This window comes from Sinocyclocheilus grahami, unplaced genomic scaffold (genome assembly GCF_001515645.1).
Source record: "Sinocyclocheilus grahami isolate Dianchi unplaced genomic scaffold, SAMN03320097.WGS_v1.1 scaffold95.1, whole genome shotgun sequence".
NCBI lineage: Eukaryota > Metazoa > Chordata > Actinopteri > Cypriniformes > Cyprinidae > Sinocyclocheilus > Sinocyclocheilus grahami.
This window is the reverse complement of record NW_015505274.1, coordinates 1,191,305-1,215,064: the sequence shown is the minus strand read 5'-3', so window position 1 is coordinate 1,215,064 and position 23,760 is coordinate 1,191,305. Positions and strand designations below refer to the sequence as shown.

Sequence of the window (23,760 nt, the reverse complement as noted above, 5' to 3'; positions counted from 1 at the left end):
TTTTTGGTCAAATAAATGCTGCCTCTTAGTATATGTCTGTCATCTAATTTGAAAATTGTTTTAAATTAAAAACAAACAAACAAATAAATAAATAAATATTCTGTGCAGTGCAGTGAAGCAATTAGCATAAAATTAATGTTCTAATAGTTGAAACAGTTTCTGTTCTCTTTTTCCAAATGCAAACTCTCAGAGATGTTCTGTTCAGTTAAACAGATGGAAACACACACACACACACAAAACAATTTTCAACACTGTTCACAAAGTACCTTTAGAGCAGGTGACAAAAGCATGGAGTAAGAAGAGAGAGCTGAACAGGAAATTGTCTAGAAAAGACAGGAAAAGGGAATTTTGAAAAATGAATATCTGTGCTCACTATGAGTGCATTTTGAGTTTGCAATAAGGAAATTAAAGATTAAAGTCAACATGTCATTATTTGCACTAACATTATTTCCATCACAAGTCAGGATGTTTCAGATATAGGGCAAGTTATTAAATTCTGATTAAGAATTAAGAGAATATTTTATTACTTTGGATAAATATACAGTGATGAACTGTGCATAACAGCATCAGGACAATGTAAGGCAAGACACCGCAAGTGAACAGGGATACTATTTTAACTTATAGATATCACCATACTTCCTCAGTTGATTAATCACAGTATGTTAAGACAATTTTTTTTACATTTTTTTTATTACAACTATTTTGGAATGTTATGTGAATATACAACTGAGTCATTATCTAATTAAATAAGCATATTAATTTGCATACATTTCCAGAATAGAAATCTAAACATTTGATAAAGACAAAATTCCTGTTTCATTTTGTTGACATATTACAGTAGAAGGTTTCACAGAGGTTTTAGACACCTCTTCTCACGTTTTCATAAATCAGAAAAATACTGTAACAGACAGAAAAAAAAAACTATTTTTTATGAAAATTTTTTTATATAAATAAGTGTGATTTACATTCGAATAAAGCTCTCTGTAAAAAAATAAATAAAAAGGGAAAGTCTGGTACATGTAAGTACTTTGAAGTGGGACTTTTTGGCTCAATGCAGGAGAAAAAAAATAATGCAGGAGAAAACAGCCTTTAAAGAAATGTATTGTAATTGTAATTTTTCTTTCCACTAGTCTGAAAGAACTCATGTCATGGAGGCAAAACAGCCCAAAATCTCAAAACTGACCAGCGTATGTAAAAAGTAATGGTTCCCCTGTAGTATCTTGCCTTAGGAAAATATATAATTAAAAAATAAAAGTACAATATTTCATTTTGAGGTTTTGTTAGTGGTGCTTCTTAAGGAAATGCTCTGAAATTAAACTATTGTTTACATGTGATATTACAATTATGCGTGTGAGGACAGAATGATCAACTCTATTCTCACTGGAGTTGATGACAGTGAAGACTCATCACCCACCAGATCAGATTTGGTGTCCAGTTCTCTCCGGAGTTCCTCACGGCTCCGCTGTTGCTCCTGATACTGTTGCCTCAGGTTTTGATTGAGCGTTTCCTGCCGCTCTAGTTCTTCCAGTGCTGTGGTCCGCTCTCTCTGAAGTTGTGCAATCTCTTCAGTTCTCAACTCCAGCTCTTGCTCCAAACGCTCTACTTCCTCTATAAGGACAGCACAAAAGGTTTCAGATTATAACAGCACATATGAAGATAAAATAAATGTGGAAGATGAGATGGCGTACCCATGTGAAAGCGCTGATGTGCTCGCTCTCTTTCCTGTGGACTGATTGTTTGTCCATCCAATATTTCCAGTGACCTCAGATGGAAGATTAGGAAGAGGTGATAATGGGGCAGGCTGGAGATGGGGTTTTCTGCTAATGTCAGACATGTCAGGTTCTTCAGGGGCTTCAGTTTAGTTATCTCATGAAGCTAGGTCACAAAGGTAGAGAATGTTGCAAGTAGCATAAATGTGTATGAACAAAAATTGAACATCAGTGATTTACTTTTAATGTGAAATATATGACATTAAAGGAACAGTTCATCCAAAACTGAAAATGCGGTCATTATTTACTCACCTCCAATCCTGTATGACTTACTTTCTTCTGTCGAACACAAAAGAAGATATTTTGAAGATTGTTGGTAACCAAACAGTTTTGGTGCCTCTTGACATCCATTGAAGAAAAATGTTGAGACTTTTTTTTTTCTCCAAAATATATTTTTTTATGTTCCACAGAAGGAAGAAGGTTATACAGGTTTGCAACAATATGAGGGTGAGAAAAACACATTTTCTTTTTCATTTTTGGGTGAACTACCCATTTGAGGACTTTTTTGTTGATTGGCTGTTTTAAACACATGATTAACAAATATAAGCAAACGCTGAGACAGAAAAGCTCAGATAAATTGTACCCACTGAGAATATCTTGTTGCTCTGTAGATTTATAGTATGAAGAGATCTGAGCTTCTTTGCCATCCAAACTGGAAGATGTTCAATGTTGTTGAAGGCCAAATTCACAACCTGAAGATTTGTCATGTGCTCTAAACCTTCAACTTTTCTGCAGATAAATGAAACATAAATTATATTTAAAAACTTGTATAGGCCTTTCGAACATTATACCATTCTATCTTTTATTCTACTATGGACATTTTTATTTTATTTATTTATTTAAATGTAGCATACTACCACAATTTTTTTTGTAAGGGAATGTTTCTTGTTAAGCAGACAAATGTAACATTCTTACTGTATCCTGTTACTGGAAAGGAGGAGTTCCCGTAACTGACATAGTTTCTCTAGTTTTTCAATTCTCTCAATCCTGTTGTTACTGAGGTTGAGAACCTGCAAGCGCTCACACTTATCCAAATTTTCAATATACTAAAACACACACACAACACACACAGAAGTCAAATCAATGCAAAAGTGAATGACACTATATCAATTTGACCACTCACACTGAGCATTAATCAAATAATATCGAAATCTTACCCTAAATTGTTTGTCACTTGCCATAGATGTAGACAAATCCAGGGTGCGCACAAGGACTAAATTTTCACATTTAGTCAACCTCCTGATCAGGTCTTCTGTGATGTATCTCGTCCCCTTATATTGTCTTTTGTCTATGAGTAGATGTTTGTGTAAATGAATGACACAATGACATATATATATATATATCAATAAACACTTCAGCTTTATTGGAAAATACTCCAATAAAGCAAAAATACTATAAAAAATATTTTGTTCACTAATGGTATTTAAGTACATTTTTCACATCACGAATGACACAATGATATATATATATATATATCAATAAACACTTCAGCTTTATTGGAAAATACTCCAATAAAGCAAAAATACTATAAAAAATATTTTGTTCACTAATGGTATTTAAGTACATTTTTCACATCACATGTTTGATCTCAAGCTTTTTACAGACACTGTTGTTTGTCTCTTTGGCAAACAAGTAAGTTAGACTAACTATTAATGAAACTTCACTAGGGCCAAAACTGTTTGTTAGGACGAAAATCATAATAATTGAACAAAACGAGGATATTTTCCCGCAATATTAAACTCTTCTTTTAAACAAGAAATTTGAATGATGGGAGTTCCATAGTTTGAGATTAAAAGTATGGGTCTGACTCTGAGACAAGGGCAAAACAAGGAAATCTATACAGAAAAGGAACCTGAAAAGTACCAGAAATAATGAAGGCATGGTGAAATCGGTAAGTTTCCATAAAGATCAACCCCTAGGCTGGGACATTAAAAGTACCCAAAGTTGAAGAAACCTCCACTTCTTGAATGAATTTGGAGAAATGACTTTAATACTTCAAAACTGACCTGAAAAGGCAGATCAGATAAGAGTGGCTCCTGTACTGTACATCTAAGCAACAACTGATTTACCATCATCACTGGGATCATCTCGACCTCCATCCTCAGTCTCCGACCATGAGATGGCGTTGGGGGACACAGTTTTGCTCTGGAGGCTCTTGGAACATTTGGATCCCGCTGTTGGTGACCGTTTGGGCATTTGAACCCCTCTTTTCATTTTATTCTCATGGGATATTATCTGATGTCAGCGAATACAATGCTCATCCTAAACCATCGCGACTTTACGTAACGTACGTAACGTAACTGCCAGCAGTTTATTTTACGTTATGTTAAAATTACAATGCAGACCAAATCTGACAAAACGCAAACAACTAAAGTCACCTAATAACTAAAATGGTGTAATATATACGAATAAGCAGTTTTACATTCAACAGCATGTTCATTCAATGTTTCACAAAGACTGGACAAGTTTTGTTAGCCCAGTTTCCATAGCGACCGATTAGGATCCCTTGCGATCATCCAGCGACCGTCAGCTTATTATGCTTCCTTCTTAGAGAAACTGTCAAAGCGGATACAGGCCTGTTGTGTTTCTCTCGTGTCCCAGGTCTCATTATTTATCAAGGTTTAAACTGAGCTTTCATTCTCTTGTGGTCTGATTCTCCAGCATGAACTCAAAAGGATTCGCGGTGATGTTTGGGTCATGTGACGCAGCTGCAGTTATTTCAAAATAAGAGTCCCGTGCCCTCAAAGCAGACTTCACACGCAAACAACCGTAATATGTTTTCACAGTGTTTAGAAAAATAATATAGGCTAATAACTGCATGTACATACATAAATAACAATAAAGACTTTCCTAAACGTCTGTTTGTCAGTAAGCAACGCAAAATGTTCGTTTCATATGACAATAATTCAGCTTTGAGGCAAATTGCATGTAGCCTAATGCTTTTTTGTTCAATGTTGCATATGTATGGGGTTGATAAGAATGGCAAAAATAATCACATATTTTGAGGTACTTAAAAAAAAAAATTTATTTAAAAGTTTCTGTTTATTCTTGAAATCTCTAATCCTATTTATTTATTTTTTCAGATTATGTTGCTATAGAATAGAAGAACAGGCATACGAATTAGTTCTTCTATTGACATGCAATTTATCACTTAATCTTCACAGCCAGATAATAAGAAATCAAATTCAAATTCCTCCAAAACACTGGCGTATTGTTTGCAGGCAGCATCTCTGCAGTCAGTGTCAAGTGGCCACCAGTCCACCCAAGCACGCGAGTCCAAAGGAAATTTATACCTAAAACATGGTATAAAGAAAATCAGTTTTGAGGCTTCTGTACATAATAGTAAATGAGAAACACTCTCACTTTATAATTGACACTGCAATGCAACCGATTAAGGAATTTTTGATAAAAAATTATGATGACTCTTTGTGTCAAACAAACAGATAGCCCCGACCCAAAACTTGAGCATTATGTAGGCTACTACATGATGTGGCTTTTTAAAAATGATCAAACAAACAAGGACTTACTTATAACCACGATTCATTTGTATCTTAATACTCTCAGCAGTCATGATCAGATACTGCTTGCCAACTTCGAAATTTGTTGAACTGCAAGTTGCCTTCTTCACTAAATCTATCTCTGAATCTGTCTTTAGGTCGTCTGTTTGTCCTGTAGAAGAGAAATTAAGAGGGTGGATTGAAGCTGTCATGAAACTTGTTTCTTTAAATTGTTTATTCAAGCCTTTTTGCTTTAAAGCATTCAAATAATTTACCATTTAACTTGCTAACAAATCATATTCAATATACTCTTGCCTTTCTTGAGCACTGCTTTAACTTTCGCTTTGTAGGTCACGAAATCTCCTCCTGCCTCAGATGATTCAATTAACACTTTAAATGCTAGAGGGAAAAAACACTGTAAATGATATGTACCGATGTGCACATGTATACACATGACAATGATGTTTTATGGCTTAAAGCTTCATAAAGATTAGTATTTACCATAATTAATGCTTTCTTTGCACATGTCATTTTTACGCTGTACAGCCGTAATTTGGGGATCAATGGTGGATTTAAAGTTGCAGCATTCCGCTAATTTTGAAAGGGACATGAAAATACCAACAAACTGTTATTATACTAACACAGACACATTAAACTCACATAGATGTAAATGATAACTACATGAGCAGCATTGGTATAAATGCAGTGTTAGACTGTTAATGGTCAAGATTGACAGAATTGCCCTGGGGCCCCAGACGTAAGACACAACAAAATGGTTCATTTATTTTTTTTGGTCAGTTGTTTTATTTCTGTCTTTTATGTGGCTTACCTGCCATGCACTGACATTGGTCTCCCTCACAGAGTCGTAACAGTTTGCGGCTTTGTTTGTGGTAGAACTTCACACACTTATTTTCTATTAAAAATAAGATGAGAACGCTTGTTTTATATATCTAAAATAAGTTCAGCCAGACATAAAATAAACATTTGCAAAATACCTGGATTACTAAATTCATAAACTTCGAATACAGAAGCTCTGGCCATGCCAGTTTCAAATTCCTCTTGAACACGGAAACCCACACAGTATAGCTCTTCTGATGGTATCTGCATGATAAGTATTGTATAGTAGAAATATTCAACAAAATCAAATACACACCATATTTTAACACAAAAAGTCAAAAGGCAAAAGATTGTTTTGCCCAGCGATGCTCACCGAATCTATCTGAAGGATGACTTGGTCGCCATTGATTTCATAGTTGGAAATCCGAGACTCAAGTCCATTCAGGTACTGCAAAATATAGAAACATAATGTCACTAAAAGTTTCTGAAACAATGGATGGCTTCTATAAAAATGTATTTGCATTTAGACTCTCACCATATCTAGATCTTCCTGGACTGGGGTCACACCGGTCGGCAAATTAATTTCCATCACAGTGATTCCTGACTCCGTTTCAAATGCATTTTCATGTGGCTTGAATCTTTACATATAATGGCGTTTTCATTTTAATTAAAATGTATTCATTTTAATACAAATCAGAATTTTACAGAGACACTTAAAACCTGTTGCTTCTTATCAGGAGCTTCTACAGACTTACTTTGCACAGGCCACAATCCGCTGTGACAAAAGCATAGGATCTGCTCACAAAGAAATCAAATTAGCTGAACCAAGTTAATTTGAGAAGAAAACAAAGAGTAGAAAAGTAGACAAAAGTACCAAACTTACCATCTGAATTTGGGACACTTTCATGAATGTCAATTGACATATCAAAATAGCAATTTTTATTGTTTTCTGTCATCTCATAGAACACTGTTCTCAGCTGTAAAAAAAATAGGTTAATCAATTAATGAATTTGGTTCAATGCATAGAATTTTTGAAAAAAAAAATCTGGATTGTTGTAGTGTTTATTATATACACTGAAAAGGACCATCCTATAAAAATATAGTTTATAAATTTGTCACAAGGGTGGTATGTTAAAAAAATTATTCACAAAAAACAAATTAAAAATCAAAAACACTAAAAAAGGCTTAGTTCACCCAAATATCTGGGTCAGCGCCGGCACCGCCACACGCTCGCGTCATGGTACTGTCGTGAACGCGCGTCCAAAGTGACGCAGTAGAGATGAAAATGTGGAATAAAGTCGTTATTTTTGTTTTCTTTGTGCAAAAAAGTATTCTTGCAGCTTCGTACCTTTACAGTTGAACCACTGATGTCACACGGACTACTTTGTCGATCATCTTGGTACTTTTCTGGACCTTGAACGTGGTGGTTACCTTGCTGTCTATGGGAGGGTCAGAGAGCCCTCAGATGCCATCAAAAATATCTTAAATTGGGTTCCGAAGATGAACGGAGGTCTTACGGGTTTGGAACAACACGAAGGTGAGTAATTAATGACAGAATTTGAATTTTTGGGTGAACTAACCCTTTAAGACGCGTTTGAAAAGTCAGCAGGCAATCGCTGTTGCAAATATCAAGGGGATGAGAGTTCCATAGGCAGGGGGCAGCATAGCAAAAAAATCTGGCACCCATGTTAGTTAGCCGAATTTGAGGTACCACAAGGGAAATTGAAGATGAAGATCTAAGAGCTCATGAACTGTAAACATGAATAAGTTGAGTAAGGTAATGAGGTGCAAAACAATGAAGTGCCTTGTAAGTTAGTAACAGAATCTTGAATTCAACTTAATACTTTACTGGAAGCCAATGCAATTGCTGAAGAACAGGAGAAATGTGGTCAGTAGAAGGTGTTCTAGAAAGAACACAGGCTGCAGAATTCTGAACCAACTGGAGCTTATATAGCACTTTAGAGGGAACACCAGTGAGAAGGGCATTACAAGTCTATTCGTGAAGTGACTAATGCATGAACTAGAACTGCTGTATTATCGGTTGAGAGAAAGGAATGGAGACGGTTAATATTACGCAGATGGAAATATGCAGTCCACGTGATATTGTTAATTTGAGTTTCAATGGATAGCGTACTATCCGAGATAACGCCCAAACTTTTAACCTATGAGGAAGGACAGATTGCATTATTATCAATGTTCAAGGAAAGACAATTAGATTTATACAAAACAGATCTAGTGCCAACATGTAGGGCCTCAGTTTTGTTGCCATTTAGCTTCAAGAAGTTAGCTAAAAGCCAATCTTTCATTTTAGGTAAACAACTGGACAGAGATGGCGGAGGAAAAGAATCAGTGGGTTTAGCAGACAGGTAAAGTTGGGTGTCATCCGCATAACAGTGAAAAGGAACACCATGCTTCCTCAAAATGTAACCAAGAGGGAGTATATAAATAATGAACAAAAGTGGGCCCAAAACAGAACCCTGGGGAACAACAGTGGTGACTGTAGATATTTTTGATCTGAAACTTTTTAATTGAATACACTGAGTGCGACCAGAAAGATACGACCTAAACCAAGACAGGGGAATGCCAGTAATCCCTAGAAGCTAACCTGTCTAGGAGTATCTTATGTGAGACAGTATCAAAGGCCACACTCAAGTCAAGAAGGACAAGTATGCTTAATAGCCCAGAGTCAGCTGCTAGCAACAAATCAGAGGTTATTCTAACAAGAGCAGTCTCAGTGCTGTGGTGGGGACGAAAACACGATTGAAATTATTCAAACAAATTATTATTGGAGAGATGTTCCTGAATTTGAATTGCAATACACTTTCCCACGATCTTAGAGATAAACGGTACATTTGAAATCGGACAAAATTATCAAAGTTAAATGGATCAGCCCCTGGTTTCTTAAGTATGGGAGTAATAATAGCAGATTTAAGAGATGGAGGTACAAAACCAGAGACAAGTGAAGCATGAACAATTTTAGTAATCAGTTCAGCAGTTCGGGTGTAAACCAAGGAGCTGAATGTACAAATGAAACAGTTAAAGTTTTCACAGGTGCAAAATCATCTAAAATCATGTTTAGACCATCATTGTAATATGAAACCAGTTCATAGGAATGTATATTCCTATGTTAAATAAAATGTTCACTTACACTGGCAAATGACACACCAGAGCTCATTGCAGTTTTGATGATTATATCATCATTTTTGGTCACCTTTTAAAAAGAAAACAGAAGACTGGCATTCAATTCATAAATAATTTATGAATAATTAAAAATTCCTCTCTTAATAATTCAGTTAAAATCACAAAAATTGGACCTCTTACCTCAATTGGTTTATGCACAGGCTTCTGTTGAGTTAGTCTGATTCGTCTGATGTCACCTTTAGTCTTGTATTCAATGTCAACCACCATGTCTAAGGTGGCTCGACTGGCTAAGATGCTGTACTTGGTAAGCGCCTCCAAAGTGAGAATGCTGTCCTGAAAATTTGAGGAAAAACAGATCACAACTGATAAATACAAAAGCTTACAAAAAATAATATACATGACAACTTGCACTGGAGTACCTGTGTTGAATGGACGCCCCCTCCGTATCTCTGGTCTTGTGTTAACCAGTTCAGAATAGGTTTTGCATAGGTGGAATCACCTCTGACTAAAGTGTTAAGCAGGACGTAAACGGTTGTTTCCACGGACTTTGCTGTCACATCACTGGGTTTTAATGAATCCTTGCGGAGTTTGGACTCCTGCCAGAAACGGACTGTGGCTGGGTTCTCTGAAAATGTACGGACAAATGGGTCATATTGTGTTAAAATATGAGAGGGTCTAAACTGTGCTGATGTTTTGATCAAAACTGTGTGGAATATCCCAAATGCGATTTTACCATCAACTTGAGCCTGCTTTTTGAGTATTTCATAAAGACCGACTGCAGACATACTATGGATGTCTGCCAGTGTCAGAGCATAAGATGCAATGGCTCTTGCATATAAACTTTCAATCTTCTTTGAGTTAGAGGTGATGTACTGCGCAGCACGATCTATAGCAATTTTAAAGACCTGGAGAGACAAGACAAACACATCTGAATGAATTGCCTGAAGAATCCGACATTTAGGTTTCTGATTGGTTAGATTTTCCTGGCAGTTGTACCTCTAAGTTAACATTTCGGATCTTCATGGCATTTTTAATTCCAATCATGACAAAAGATGTGAGGAAAACTGCCTTTTCAGTGACATCTGCTCCGGCACCCTTAAAGAAACCAGACAATCTTGATCAAAACACTGCAAAATACAGTATTATATCATAAACACTCCTTTTTCATGTACCATGAGTTTATGTGGATTAGTTTGTGATTTTTCAGAGAAGGAGCCATCATCATTCTGACAATTTTTAATCAGCCAGTTGATGGTGTTGGTCAGCACTTCAGGCTCCAAAGAGACGTATTCATGCATGTCAGCAAGAGCCTTGACTATGAGGGCCGTCACCCTAAAAAGGTTTGTACACATGTGCAATGTAACATGTGAATGGTACTTAATCTCTGTGTGCACTGTTATTTCTGTAGTAAGTAAAGCTTAAAAAAAAAGAAAAAAAGCCACACTTCATTCCAGCTACCAGTGAGGAAAACGAAGAAACTGAGCAGTTGATTACCAGGTGCTGGCTGATTTGTCCTTCTTCGACCACATGCTAAAGGCATATTCATGCTTCAGCTTAAATGACATGATGCTGGTGATGCCTAGAAAGGAACAGTGAAGTAACTTAAGAAGCAAAATTACTAGAAGAATAAAAACTGCTTAAGGATTCAACAAGTTTTTTTTTTTTACCCCACTGGCAGATATTTTTCAAGCAAAAACTTAATTTTGATGCATTTCTCAGAAAACAAAGACTTAATATCTTAATTCATTTTGCTTCTTAAGTAAATGTATCTGGATTTAAGAATGTTTAGATATTTGTACGGGAAAACAAGAAGAACATCATTTTTTTTGCAGTGTGGAAAAATATTTTTTAATTATACTGATAATAAATAGTAATTCGTAAGACAAGCAATTACAAAATGTAATTATTATTGGATCAAAATGATCATTAAATTATTTTACTGTTACATAGAAATTGAGTGTACAGGAAATGCTGACATAAAATGAATAATAAATAAAAAAACCTGATAGAATCTGTAAAATCTTAAACGATTCTACAATTCTTATTCTACTCTAATAAAACAAACATCTCACCAGCTTGCATCTTCCTCTTTAATTGCTTTTCACTCGCCGCAGCCTCTTTCCCCAGAATGTCCCATTTCTCTGCTTTTTCTAGGTAGTGGTAGACATAGTAGATTGGCAGGAGAGCCATAAGCTCCATCTCTACATTTCCCCTTGGCAGGTTAGTCAACTGTTTTAAACCTTCTGGGTTATTTATTATTGACAGAAGCTCTCCCAGTACTTCACCTGAACATGAAGAAGGGGTTACTGGGCTTTTGGAACTTCCAGAACAGTCCTTTTTAATCTACACTGTTTATAAAAGTAACATTATTTATAAAAGTGTAATTTAGCATTTGCACAAATGTGCTCAAGCTTCACAGACATCATACCATTAACTGTTAGAATACGATCCACAGTTGACTTGGGCACAATGTTTGGAGGAATTACAGTTTTTAACTCAAGCTTCCGCATGGATGTGCCTAAGAAAGGAAAAAGAAATGGTGTCAGCCTCCATCAGGACAGAGAGCATACTGTTACTTTTCAGACGTCCTTACCAAAGACTCCATTTGGATCAATTCTTCCACCACTTTGTATTTCCTTTCTAATTCCTTCTGGCTGTGAATACCAGAACATTAGGTTATCAGATCATAATCTCAGGCATACTAAACCGATTTATGAAAGCAGAAATATCATGAGAAATCATTCAAAATGTTTGTTATAAAAGTCCTCTAGCACTGACTGTGTATTGCCTCTTACCACCACTTTCAATTTCTTGACCACACTCTCAGTGCCATATTTAGTTTTTAAAGTAAAAGTGAGCGTATGAGTGCTCGCTTCCAAGGCCATGATGTAGAACGTGACGAAGGCCACTGAACGACCTGCTATATTTCCCTTGTTTTCATGTGGCTTTCCATCTTTCCCCTGTTGAGCTCCACGAAACACACACACACCCTCTGTTGCAGTCAGGGTCACACTGAACTATGCGTGTATGTGTGAGATATAGAAAGAAAGATAGAGAGAGAAAGAGAACTGTAATCAATTGATCATGTGGTAGTCACATAAATAAACAGATACACATATTGCTAGGTTTGGAGGTCAGTACGATTTTTTAAATGTTTTTGAAGGAAGTTATTCTCTTATGCTCACCAAGGCTGCATTAATTTGATCAAAAATACAATAAAAAGAGTTATATTGTTAAATATTATAGCAGTTTAAAATAACTGTTTTCTATTTGAATATTTTTTTTTAAATGTCATTTATTCCTGTGATGGCGATGCTAAATGTTCAGCATCATTTCTCCAGTCTTCAGTGTCACATGATCCTTCAGAAAGCATTCTAATATGATGATTTGCTGCTCAAGAAACATTTTAAATCAGTTGAGCTGCTAAATATCCTTGTGGAAACTGAGATACATTTTTCATACATTGAGATACATTGATCAATTTAATGCATCCTTGATAAATAAAATTATTAATTTCTTTAAAAAAAATGTACTGACCCCAAGCTTCTGAGTGTTAGTGTAGATTAGAATGTATAATTTCTATTTAAAGTCGTCCTCCTGATTAAGAACTGAACCTTATACCGGAGTGCTTGAAAAATGCTGATTGTAGACTGAACCTCTGAGCTCAATCTGCTCTCCACGAACCATGGAATAAGGCAAGGGCACATCCACACTAATGTCCTGGGACACCTGAATCTTTTCCTCTGACACACAGATCCCTGACCAAAGGAACAGGAGAATCTGAGATTCTAACCAAAAACACCTTAAACAAAGGTCTGCAACTCTGCATGCACAATACATGGCAATGATTTCCAGAATACACTGGAACATTGGTTATGAACACTGTCGTTGTGAAGCTTATGCATATGGTTGGAAATGCTACTTTATAAACAGTATTTTGTTGTCACATGACCTACTTATGTGGCATGTGGGTTGCATCCTGTTATCATCTTGGAAACAGATTCAGTCAATTTGCATGTTAATTCAATTTTGTTTAAAGGATCTTAACTTCTGTCAGTCCAGTCGAATAATGAGTAAAAGTAGAAAATAAAATAAAACAAAACGTGGCTGTAATTACTTTCGGTTCTTCAATCACAGTAGAAATGTAAGGTCCAGTTGAGCACATACTGGGATACAATATTCTGTTATGTCAGAGATACTTACTATGCTTACTATGTACTTACTATAAACTTACTAGATACTTACTATATAGCCTTAAAGAGATAGTCCATGCAAAAATGAAAAAGAAAGACTTTCTTTCTTCAGTGAAACACACACAAAAAAGATATTTTATAGAATGTTGATAACCAGAATGATGGGAACTAAATAGTTTTGGTTCTGTTTGACTCTTATTATATGGACAAAAAATAAGATTTTGTGTGTGTGTGTGTGTTTCACTGACGAAAGAAAGTCATACAGATTTGCAATGACATGAGGGTAAGTAAATGATGACAGAATTTACATTTTTAAACGGACTATCCATTTATAGGTTTAATGTGCTACTGTAATTTGTAGTTAATTAGTAGATAATTCACATAATAAGTAGATCAGTCACATATTAACATTCACAATAGTTGTTTCAGCCTATCTGATAACAATTTAGATGCATATAATTCCCTTTTCAGCCACCAAGGTGATGCTAAAACAAATAATTTAGGTACAGCTCGTTAACTCACCCTCACTGAATACCCCAACTGCTTTCAGCTCCCATGTAGTCAGTGAGTCTGGAATAATTTTGCTAATGCTTACTGAGCCAGACCTTAAACAGATTTTAAAAATTTTCAGAGAGTAATTTTATGTTGTTGTTGTTGTTTTTTAAATCCGTGAAATAAAGCAATACAATAATAATGTATATTTTGTAAAGAATATTTTTCATAATTCTTATATAAAGATTAGGATTATCGATTAGACAGAAGGGATTATGGTTCAGAACGTTTTCTTACTTGCTGGTGTGTTCCTCCCATAACCAGCTCTCAGGGAAGTAGCTCCTAATCTGAGATGGCATCGCATCCAGCAGAAAGTCGATTGCTGCATTGTATAACAGAGGACTTTAGATCCTGCCTTTAATGTGTTAGTCATCTAAAGTTACTATAGAAGTTCATTATGATAATGATGTATGTAAGAAACACCCATACCTGTGCGACTTAGTATGATATTATCCACATTCTCTAGACGGAGATTCACAGCTTTGCCGCAACAGTCCGAGAATGCTTGCTTGCACCGTGCCTTCTGACGCATATTAAAATGTCTAGATTGTTTTCAGAAAGATGAAATGAAATGTCATATGAAATGATTCACTGGAACACTTTACACAGTGTAAACAAACAGGTCTATAAGTATAATATGTAGTTTACGATCTTATCTCGTTATGAATTATTTTATCATGAAATTAATTACAGTAGCAATATCTAATTATAGGCTCCAGAACAAAATTGCATAGTAAGTAGATATTTATAATGATGTTTATTAATTTATAACGAAAATGTTATTTATTATGAGTAATATGTATTAGTTGTTTATGCAACAATGGCCCTACAAAACAAATAGCAGTAATGCCTAAAATGAAAATCGTTTAGCGAACTATATAATATTAAACTCAGAAAAGATCTTTAAAATATGATTTCATGTAAGAGTAAAATTAAATGGACTTCATTTAAAAGGACTTAAAAATTCCTTACGAAGGATAAGACAATCTCTCTGAACGATGTTTACAGGTTTCAAGCACCGGGCTACTCTCTGTCCCAGAGGAGCAGCAACACTGGTACAACCCATAGTGTTTGGCTATAGAACAAACATGAGGGCAGAAATGTATTTTGATGATGTCGCTATGATAAAAAAGGTTTAGATTATACTGTTTTTCAGACATAAAATGCTTGAAAACAAACCCATTTTTTCAAACTGTTGTGCCAGGTTAATTGAACGCTTTGGCCTAACCAAGTCGGAGCAAACCCCCTCTACAAAAAAAAAAGAGAGCGAGAGAGAGAATGCATTTGCCAATGTTTCAGAAAATTATCATGTGCTGTAGTGAGATGTTTTAATGTAACAAATCACACATAGTAACTTTAAAGTGAGCATGTACCTGCGCTAGAGGTTTTGGCGTTTGCATTGGTGATGAACATAAGGCCGACACGGTCAAACACATCAGCATTATTTTTGCCTCCTCCTCTTCCACAACCCAAGTCACTTCGCTCAACATGTTGTAGCACCTGCGACAATGAGAAACATTTTTATCATGATGTTAACTTGTAGTTCTCATCTTTAAAAGCATAATCCACAATGTTATTGTCATTTCTTCAAAAAACATAATATTTGACTTTATACAACATCTTTTTGAACAAATCTTCTATTTGACCTTTTTTAGAGGGTCCTTGTCATTAGATTTTAGGTTGTACAGGGCCGTATCAACAGCAGAAAAGGCCACCAGTGACTCTTCTCTGCTTTTAGTTGACACTCTTAATTGGAGTTCATCTTTGGGTTTATACTGTGAGTTTGGAGTTGATATGTCTACCTGAAATATATTTAGATGAGCAATGACTTCACAATGTATCAATATCATGATGAAACACTTCACAATTACCGATGGCAGAGAAAAAGGCATTACGTTTAAATTGTTAACACATTTAGCCTTCACATCAATCCACGTGGAGTCTGCCACCAGCTCTGATTTTTCCTCCCCATACAGGACGTAGTACACCACTAGCCGAGCAGACGGCACCATGTCAGGGGTGATCTTAATGTTGAGGTTCTGATTCTTTACACCGCCCCACTTAACTGTGTCAAACTGCACAACCTTTCCTCTGGAAATGATCTGAGAAAAAAATTTGATTGCGTCATAGTAGATGATTCACTGGAACAAATATAGACTGAATTCAGTGCAGCTCCAATTAAACTATAACATAACATATGTGGCATTCAGATGGACTGTGTTAGAGCAGATGTATTAAATTGATAAAAAGAGACAGTAAGTAAGCAATAAGGTACGAGAGGCCGTGCTGTATCGTGAATAAATCACGGTTGAAGGGTGTTGTTAGGCACGACGCGAAGCGGAGTTTTATCAACTATTTTATAAAAATATTTATAATGTTAGAGAAGATTCAAATAAATGCTGTTCTTTTTAACTTTCCACTCATTGAAGATTCCTGGAAAAAATTTTTTATCATGGTTTCCACAAAAGCATTCAGCAGCACAACTGTTTTTAACATTGATAATAATAATAGAAATGTTTCTTGAGCAGTAAATCAGCATATTAGAATGATTTCTAAAAGAACTGTGTGACACTGAAGAGTGGGGTAAATCAGCTTTGCCATCACAGAAATAAATTAATAATTAAAAAAAATATGATAATAGAGGGCAATTATTTTAAATTGTAAAAACATTTCACAATATTATAGTTTTTACTGTATTTTTTTCTCAAATAATTCTAGCCATGGTGCGACTTCTTTTAAAAACCTTGAAAAAATCCTACCAACCCTGAACTTCTGAATGGTAGTGGGTTTACATAACATTGACAGTACAAAGACAAATGACTATTAATAATTATAATGACTATGATGACAAAAAAAATCAGTTTCAAAATAAATATATAGTTCAGACATGAAACTCTAGAAGCCGCAGGATGATGGGGTGTTAACGTAATTGATGATATTCAGAGATTTAAACAACTTGGCACAAGCTGATTGGTTCATGCTGCATATGCAGCCTTTGCACAGGAATGATTACAATTATGCGGAATACCTGCAATCTCGTGCGGACATTCAGACTCTGTAATTGACAGGAGGCGTATGCGTGTCAAACTCACTGTCGGAGAGGAGAGAGAGACGCAGCTTGTGTCTGTGTATATTCGGTAGATATGTGTATATACGTGGCTTTTATTGGTCCGTTTACGTTCGGATATCTTTATTGGCTACTGAAGTGCCATCAAAGGTTTGAATATTAATTCAAATTGTGGGCGTACTCAGTAACGAACTATGATTTAAAAGTAATGAAGTAGATTATTTTGCTTAATTTGTACTTGAGGACAAGTAAAAGTACAGCTTTAAAAATATACTCAGAAAAGTACAAGTACCCGAAAAAACTACTTAAATATATAGTTCAGTCATGAAACTCTAGATGGCGCATTCTGATGGGGTGTTAACGTAACTAATGATATTCAGAGCGTTAAACGACTTGGCACAAGCTGATTGGTCCATGCTGCATATGCAGCCAATGAGCTTACTGCCTTGCATTTATATGGCTGTCTAGCATTCACTCGAGATTCCTGCAGCGCGCTTCAGAGTTTATCTGAAACCCTCCACCTTCCCCAGCTCCACCTGTATAGATCTGCTACGGGTTATTTTATATGCTATTTGTGCAGCAGCAGTATGTCTTAAATACTCACGGCACCGTATCGCCATATGCATTGCCAGTACTTGCTTGCAGCAGCAGCAATAATCTACAACTACAGCAATAACCAACAGCAGCAGCAATTCAGCAGCAGCGTAGCAGATCTGTTCCGCCAAGACCAAATACATTAACATTGTCATATCCATTACCATGCTAAAATCTTCAGAGAGTTGTCATGATTGAAATAGTTTTAGAGAAATATATAATGTGAGCCTCAAAATGATATTTAAAATGTCACATAAGAGAAAATTTAAAAGAGTTTAATAAATACAAAGCTTAACTAAATAACTTGAAATCTGTAGTGACAATAGAGTATAATTCAGATGGTAATAATCCATTTTAGTTCCTCTTTTGTAAGCCAATTTGGATAAAAGTGTCTGCTAAATGCATAAATGTAAACATATTTTACCTGGTAGCTGAAGGTCTTCAGAGAAAGGTAGTCACGAAAATCAAAGTAAACGTTGATGGAAATGTCATGTCCGACTTCAAATACTGAGGATTCAGGCAAATTGATGTACAGGTAACGATGGTTGACAGACACATATGATTCCGCCTTTAGTTTAAGTGGATCCTGAATCCAAGAAGGATCTTCTGTCTCAAACTGAATTGAGTACAATATAAATGAACATTTAGCATATCATATTATTTTGCTTGATAAATAATTACCTGATTAGACTATTGTCTCTATATTTTAACGTACTCCTGTTTATATCACTCAGCTCTTATTTTAAGCATCATTATTCCAGTTTTCAGTGTCACATGATCCTTCAGAAATCATTCTAATATGCTGATTTACTGGTCATGAAACATTTCTTATTATCAATGTTGAAAACAGTTTTGCTGCTTAATATTTTTGTGGAAACTATTATTCGTTTTTACACTCTTCTTTGATTATCAGAAAGTTCAAAAGAATAGCATTTATTTTGAACAATAATTTCTTGTAACAACATAATGAAAATAATACTGACCACAAATGTTTTCGAACCGTACTGTATTTACGTGCAATAAAACAGAAAAAAACATACTTGGCTGAAATCTTCAATTGGAAAGATTCAAAGTTCTTCTCACTGACGTAGTTGGCCTCGGGCAGAATGTGGAGTGAAATACTAGGCAGCACTGAAAAACATAGCTTGATATAAGATATAATGGAAACTGAATGTCTACATAACACTTTTTTTTTAAACAACGGTATTCTTACCATATTCTTTGACCTCAAACTCAGCAGTGGCAGTGGTTTCAAAAGTGTCTGCATAGGTGGCCAAAATCTTCCAGATTCCATAACTAATGAGATTTACATTGTGAATAAAATGATACAGAGACAAAAAAAGTAATGAATAGACCTGCATTCAACATTCTTCTTTAATAGCTTCACCAGCAAGACTTTAATTTCTCAGCAAAGTTCACCTGGTTGACAAGAACTAACCAGGGCTGCGTTTCCCAAAAGCTTCGTAAGCCTAAGAAATTTGTAAAAACGATCGCACGACTGATCTTAATATTACGGTCTGTTTCCAAAAGCATCGTAACTTAAGTAGCCTAGCACTTGAAAATCATCGTAGATCTACGAGTGCTCTGGAGTAATCGTAAAGCCATAAGTGCATCGTAAGAAGACAGATTTATGCGGTAACCTGCAGGACAATCGGCAGATTACACCTTTAACTTTATTCAAGTGCGATGTGATTATAATATAAAGTTTTGATTGTACTTTATTGTACACTTTATTACTTGTTTTTTTAATTTTTATTTTTTTATTAATTTATAAATGAAATAATTAAAAAGGGCAGAAAAAATTGAAATGCACATCTAAATTAAATGACTGAAGAAAAAAAAATATAAAAGAAATAATGTAGGAATATATTCTTCAAAGACTGGGGGGAAAAATCTGTCAATGACTTGCTGAATTTCACGAAACCAGCAATGTATTGGACCCGGAAAGTGTATTATATATTATTATGTAAAATATATAATATAATATAATATAATATTGGATTATAGTTATTATATCCTAGTTGTCTGGAACGCAGCATTAGGTTAACATTTCAATAAAAGAGTGTTTACTACAATTACGAGCCATTCTATAAGGTGACATTCCAGCACTTGACAAACGGATAGCGACTCCTAAGTAGCACTTAAAGCACGGCTACGTGCGATTTTTGGCAAACGCACGTGAAACAATAACGAATGATCGTAAAACGACGAGTCATTTTACGATCGTTCGTTACGCCCCATTCACACGGGGCGTCAGCGTTAACGCTTGACGGTGGGCGTTTCTGAAGCTTGCTGCTGACGACCGTCATAGTGACAGCAGCCAATCACATTAGTCTTCTGGTGTTGCATGAACGCGATTGGCTAGCGTCTGCGCTAGGGTATTTGAGTAAGGCGATCTGATTGGCTGACGCCTGCGTTGGCGCTTGAAAAGTTGAACAGTTTTCAACTTCTGCTGCGAGCAATGGACCCAACGCGACGGACCCACAATTCATTTCGCCAATGCTTGACGTCACTCCATTCAAAGTAAACAAGAGGCATTGATGCTGACGCCCTGTGTGAATGGGGCATTATTGTTTCACGTGTTTCCCAAAAATGCACTTAACGCAATCGCACGTAGCCGTGCTTTAAAGGGATAGTTCAACCAAAAACCTTACCCCCAGGGCATCCAAGATGTAGGTGACTTAGTTTCTTCAGTAGAACACAAACGAAGATTTTTTAACTCAAACCGTATCAGTCTGTCATTCATATAATGGCCGTCAATAGGCTCCACGGCTTTGAGAGTAAAAAAAAACATACACAGACAAAACCAAATTAAACCCTGCGGCTTGTGGCGATACATTGAGGTCTTAAGACACGAAACGATTGGTCTGTGCAAGAAACTGAACAGTATTTATATAATTTTTTAATCTCTGATCCACCGCAATGTCCAACTGTCCTGAGCGCATTCACAACATCCGGCAGGTGACCCGTGTACGTGCTCTTGCAAAGTAGAAATAGATATTTATAAGTAGATGCCTCATTAGTGACTGTTTCTATGGGCCGCGATACGTTCCAAAATGGCGCACGCGTCAACGTATTTGGAGCCGTCGAATAGGGCATCTATACATGTTATAAGTAGATGCCTCATTAGTGACTGTTTCTATGGGCCGCGATACGTTCCAAAATGGTGCACGCGTCAACGTATTTGGAGCCGTCGAATAGGGCATCTATACATATCTATGATAGTAGACTCATGTGCGGAAGCAATCTGGCGCACCTCGCGCGTATACATCACTCATTAGTTACACAGTGCAGAGAGATTATGGACGTGTTCACTGGCACTGCGATGATCTAAAGAAATTTAGAAGTACAGGTCATCACAATGGAAGACGATTCTGGTATATCATCAGACAATGTGGAATTTTTTGCCCAACCGTATTTATTTGACGTCATGATGTGAATGCGTTCAGGACAGTTGGACATTGCGGTGGATCAGAGGTAAAACATTATATAAATACTGTTCAGTTTCTTGCACAGACCGAACATTTCATGTCTTAAGACCTCAATGTATCGCCACGAGCCGCAGGGTTTAATTTGGTTTTGTTTGTGTATGTTTTTTTTTACTCTCAAAGCCGTGGAGCCTATTGACGGCCATTATATGAATGACAGACTGATACGGTTTGAGTTAAAAAATCTTCGTTTGTGTTCTACTGAAGAAACTAAGTCACCTACATCTTGGATGCCCTGGGGGTAAGCAGATAAACATCAAATTTTCATTTTTGGGTGAACTATCCCTTTAAGTGCTACTTAGGAGTCGCTATCAGTTTGTCAAGTGCTGAAATGTCACCTTATAGAATGGTTCGTAATTGTAGTACACGCTCGTTTATTGAAATGTTAACCTAATGCTGCGTTCCAGACAACTCGGATATAATAACAATTACATTATATTACATTACATTACATTATATTATATTATATTAATTATATTATATTATATTATATTACATTTATACATATAATATTATACTTTACATAATAATATGCAATATACTTTATACAAAAATATATTTTATACGATATAATATCTATACGATGCTTTTGGAAACAGACCGTAATATTAAGATCAGTCGTGCGATCGTTTTTACGAATTTCTTAGGCTTACGAAGCTTTTGGGAAACGCAGTCCAGTATGATCCAGACTGGACAGCCATAGAAATTCACAAGCAAGCTGGTCTTCAGTGTCACTATTATTCCTAATAAGCATTTAAACATCAGATCAAATAGGCTAGACTGTGTGTCTTACATGGGCTTTAAAGGTATTTTGAAAGGTGGAAGAAGTGGTTTTGCTCCATTGATGTCTGTCATATCAATAATCTCTACTTTGATACCATTAGGGTCCTAAAAGGAAGTTAAAACATCAACAAGGTTATCACATATAGAAATCATAATTCATGTGAGGTATGAGGCTATGAAGAGAGATACTCACCACGAATGTAAGGGTGACGGTTCGTCTAGATTTCCTCAGCTCCTCGTTGAGGGAGTAAACTCGCACTTGTACTAAGAAAACAAACAGATTGAAAGGATTGTTTTGAGGTGAATCTCTCTTTGTTTACCCACTCCATCTTTATACATAAATTCGCGCTCTTACACACGGCATATTTTTTATCATACTGACCCTCTTGTTCGGGTGTGTATAACGGCTTGTCAGTCTGGATAAAGAGAAAACCGTTAACAGTAGTGACTGGGATTTTTTCATGTGCAGTGAAAGCAGAGGAAATCGCCTGAAGGTAGACATAATTGTCCTCTTTAGGGAAATCTGTCGGCATTATCTGGGAAACAGAAAAAAATAGCATTTTCAGAACATATTCATGAACAACATCAAATAGGGCAAAACTTTTCACATGTTTTGTAACTGTAAATACCACCTTTAATAAAAAAATTAATAAAAAAAAAGACAAAATAATACAAATAGGCAGCCCCACCCGTAAAGTAGCCGATGCTTGATAGTTATTCGCAGCGTTGAGCTTCAGGGACTGAGATGCATATTCTTTATAACTTGGTGCTAGTGTGTTCTTTAGCTTAAGAGCTACTGTAATTTCCTTGTCATAACCGAACAACTCCACCACCACCTTTTCCGAAGCATCGAGTCGCAGCAGTTTAGGTGCAGTGATTAAGTATCTGTAAAACAAAACAGATACTTGTGTATGTGGGTCGCTTTCAGAGCTTGGCAGATGCTAAAAACCAAACAATTTAAAATATAAATGCCTCATTTCAGACAAACATGAAGGATTACTCACAGTCTTTTTTCAAGAGTGTACGGATGATTAGGTTCAGTTAAAAAAATTTTGTTTTGCAGTTCTGCTTTTTGATAATACAGACCAGTAGGCTGTGTTCAGTAGAACATTTTAAATGGTGTAAAATGCAACTTACACACTTCCCTGGACAGTGATGCAGACGAAAAGATGAAGTATACAGAGCAAAAATAAACGTGCCATCATAGACGGTTTGCTTCTTGAAAAACAGGCCAGGCATTTGTTTTGTCAGCCAAATCAATAGCCTATCTGTTTTGCTTGCTTTAAGTTACTTATTAGCTCGACTGTCTTGAAACAGGTCCCAAAAATGTTTTTGAGGATTAGTTTTCGTAAGAATAGCTATAGTCTAAATATGATGACTGCGAAATACATCAGTCATAAAGATTAGTTTAACTGTTTGTGTGTAAAAGTTTAACGTTTGATTATGAAATGCTTCTATCATCATTGTACAGTTTGCTTAGTCATTTTGCAAGTCACAAAAGCAAAGCTCAGATCTATTTACAACTAAAAGGGGATTTCATGGAGATGTTTTTTTTTTCCATGGGTTGTTTTATTATTGTGCAATTCTAGTAACATTTGGACATCAACCCGAACCTTGACTTTTGTCATTGATTTACTGAATTGAGTAAAATGTACACATTTAAACAGAAACCCACAATGGCAAGATGTTGAAAAGCCCTCATTGCGGGTTCTCAGAGAAGACAACATGGATATTTTGTGTCATTAACTGTACCAAATAAGGTAAATAAGTGATGGCAACATATATTACTTAAACAAGTACTACTTACTCATCAAATAATTTAACCAATTTCAACTTTAA

At 35.9% G+C, this 23,760-nt stretch overlaps 2 protein-coding genes across 2 annotated transcripts in view; both read right to left on the bottom strand.

The window, feature by feature from the left end:
- Nucleotides 1–4,707, bottom strand: part of LOC107587713 (centriolin-like) — a 36,173-nt gene extending 31,466 nt beyond the window's left edge. The window contains exons 1-6 of the mRNA XM_016275595.1: nt 3,839–4,707; nt 2,927–3,057; nt 2,685–2,815; nt 2,357–2,498; nt 1,689–1,875; nt 1,415–1,608 (exon numbers count right to left, since the gene is read on the bottom strand). Of these exons, the coding sequence (XP_016131081.1) occupies nt 1,415–1,608; nt 1,689–1,875; nt 2,357–2,498; nt 2,685–2,815; nt 2,927–3,057; nt 3,839–3,983 (930 nt within the window). The 5' untranslated portion in view covers nt 3,984–4,707. The remainder of the gene's footprint in view (nt 1–1,414; nt 1,609–1,688; nt 1,876–2,356; nt 2,499–2,684; nt 2,816–2,926; nt 3,058–3,838) is intronic.
- A 129-nt stretch (nt 4,708–4,836) lies between these two features.
- On the bottom strand, nt 4,837–23,185 carry c5 (complement component 5). The gene is made up of 38 exons (XM_016275594.1): nt 23,059–23,185; nt 22,611–22,806; nt 22,304–22,457; nt 22,115–22,185; nt 21,932–22,026; nt 18,864–18,946; nt 18,687–18,781; nt 18,075–18,266; nt 15,885–16,091; nt 15,636–15,791; nt 15,363–15,489; nt 15,169–15,237; nt 14,962–15,064; nt 14,419–14,531; nt 14,227–14,311; nt 13,960–14,042; nt 12,866–13,002; nt 12,040–12,261; nt 11,838–11,898; nt 11,673–11,762; nt 11,317–11,529; nt 10,739–10,823; nt 10,417–10,576; nt 10,241–10,339; nt 9,978–10,149; nt 9,664–9,869; nt 9,425–9,577; nt 9,252–9,314; nt 6,987–7,080; nt 6,859–6,898; nt 6,639–6,741; nt 6,477–6,551; nt 6,262–6,367; nt 6,096–6,179; nt 5,768–5,857; nt 5,582–5,665; nt 5,297–5,438; nt 4,837–5,062 (listed from the first exon to the last, which is right to left on the bottom strand). Exons 1-38 carry the CDS (start codon nt 23,124–23,126, stop codon nt 4,921–4,923), a joined length of 4,518 nt encoding a protein of 1,505 aa, XP_016131080.1. The 5' UTR covers nt 23,127–23,185; the 3' UTR covers nt 4,837–4,920.
- Between the last annotated feature and the right edge of the window lie 575 nt (nt 23,186–23,760).

Excerpts from the sequence above, each read along its gene's own strand:
- c5 (XM_016275594.1), bottom strand. The coding sequence starts at position 23,126 with ATGATGGCACGTTTATTTTTGCTCTGTATACTTCATCTTTTCGTCTGC. Across the intron at positions 22,027-22,114 it reads CCGTCACCCTTACATTCGTG|GACCCTAATGGTATCAAAGT; the intron begins GTGAGTATCTCT and ends ACTTCCTTTTAG. Across the intron at positions 6,180-6,261 it reads TTATGAATTTAGTAATCCAG|AAAATAAGTGTGTGAAGTTC; the intron begins GTATTTTGCAAA and ends TATTTTTAATAG.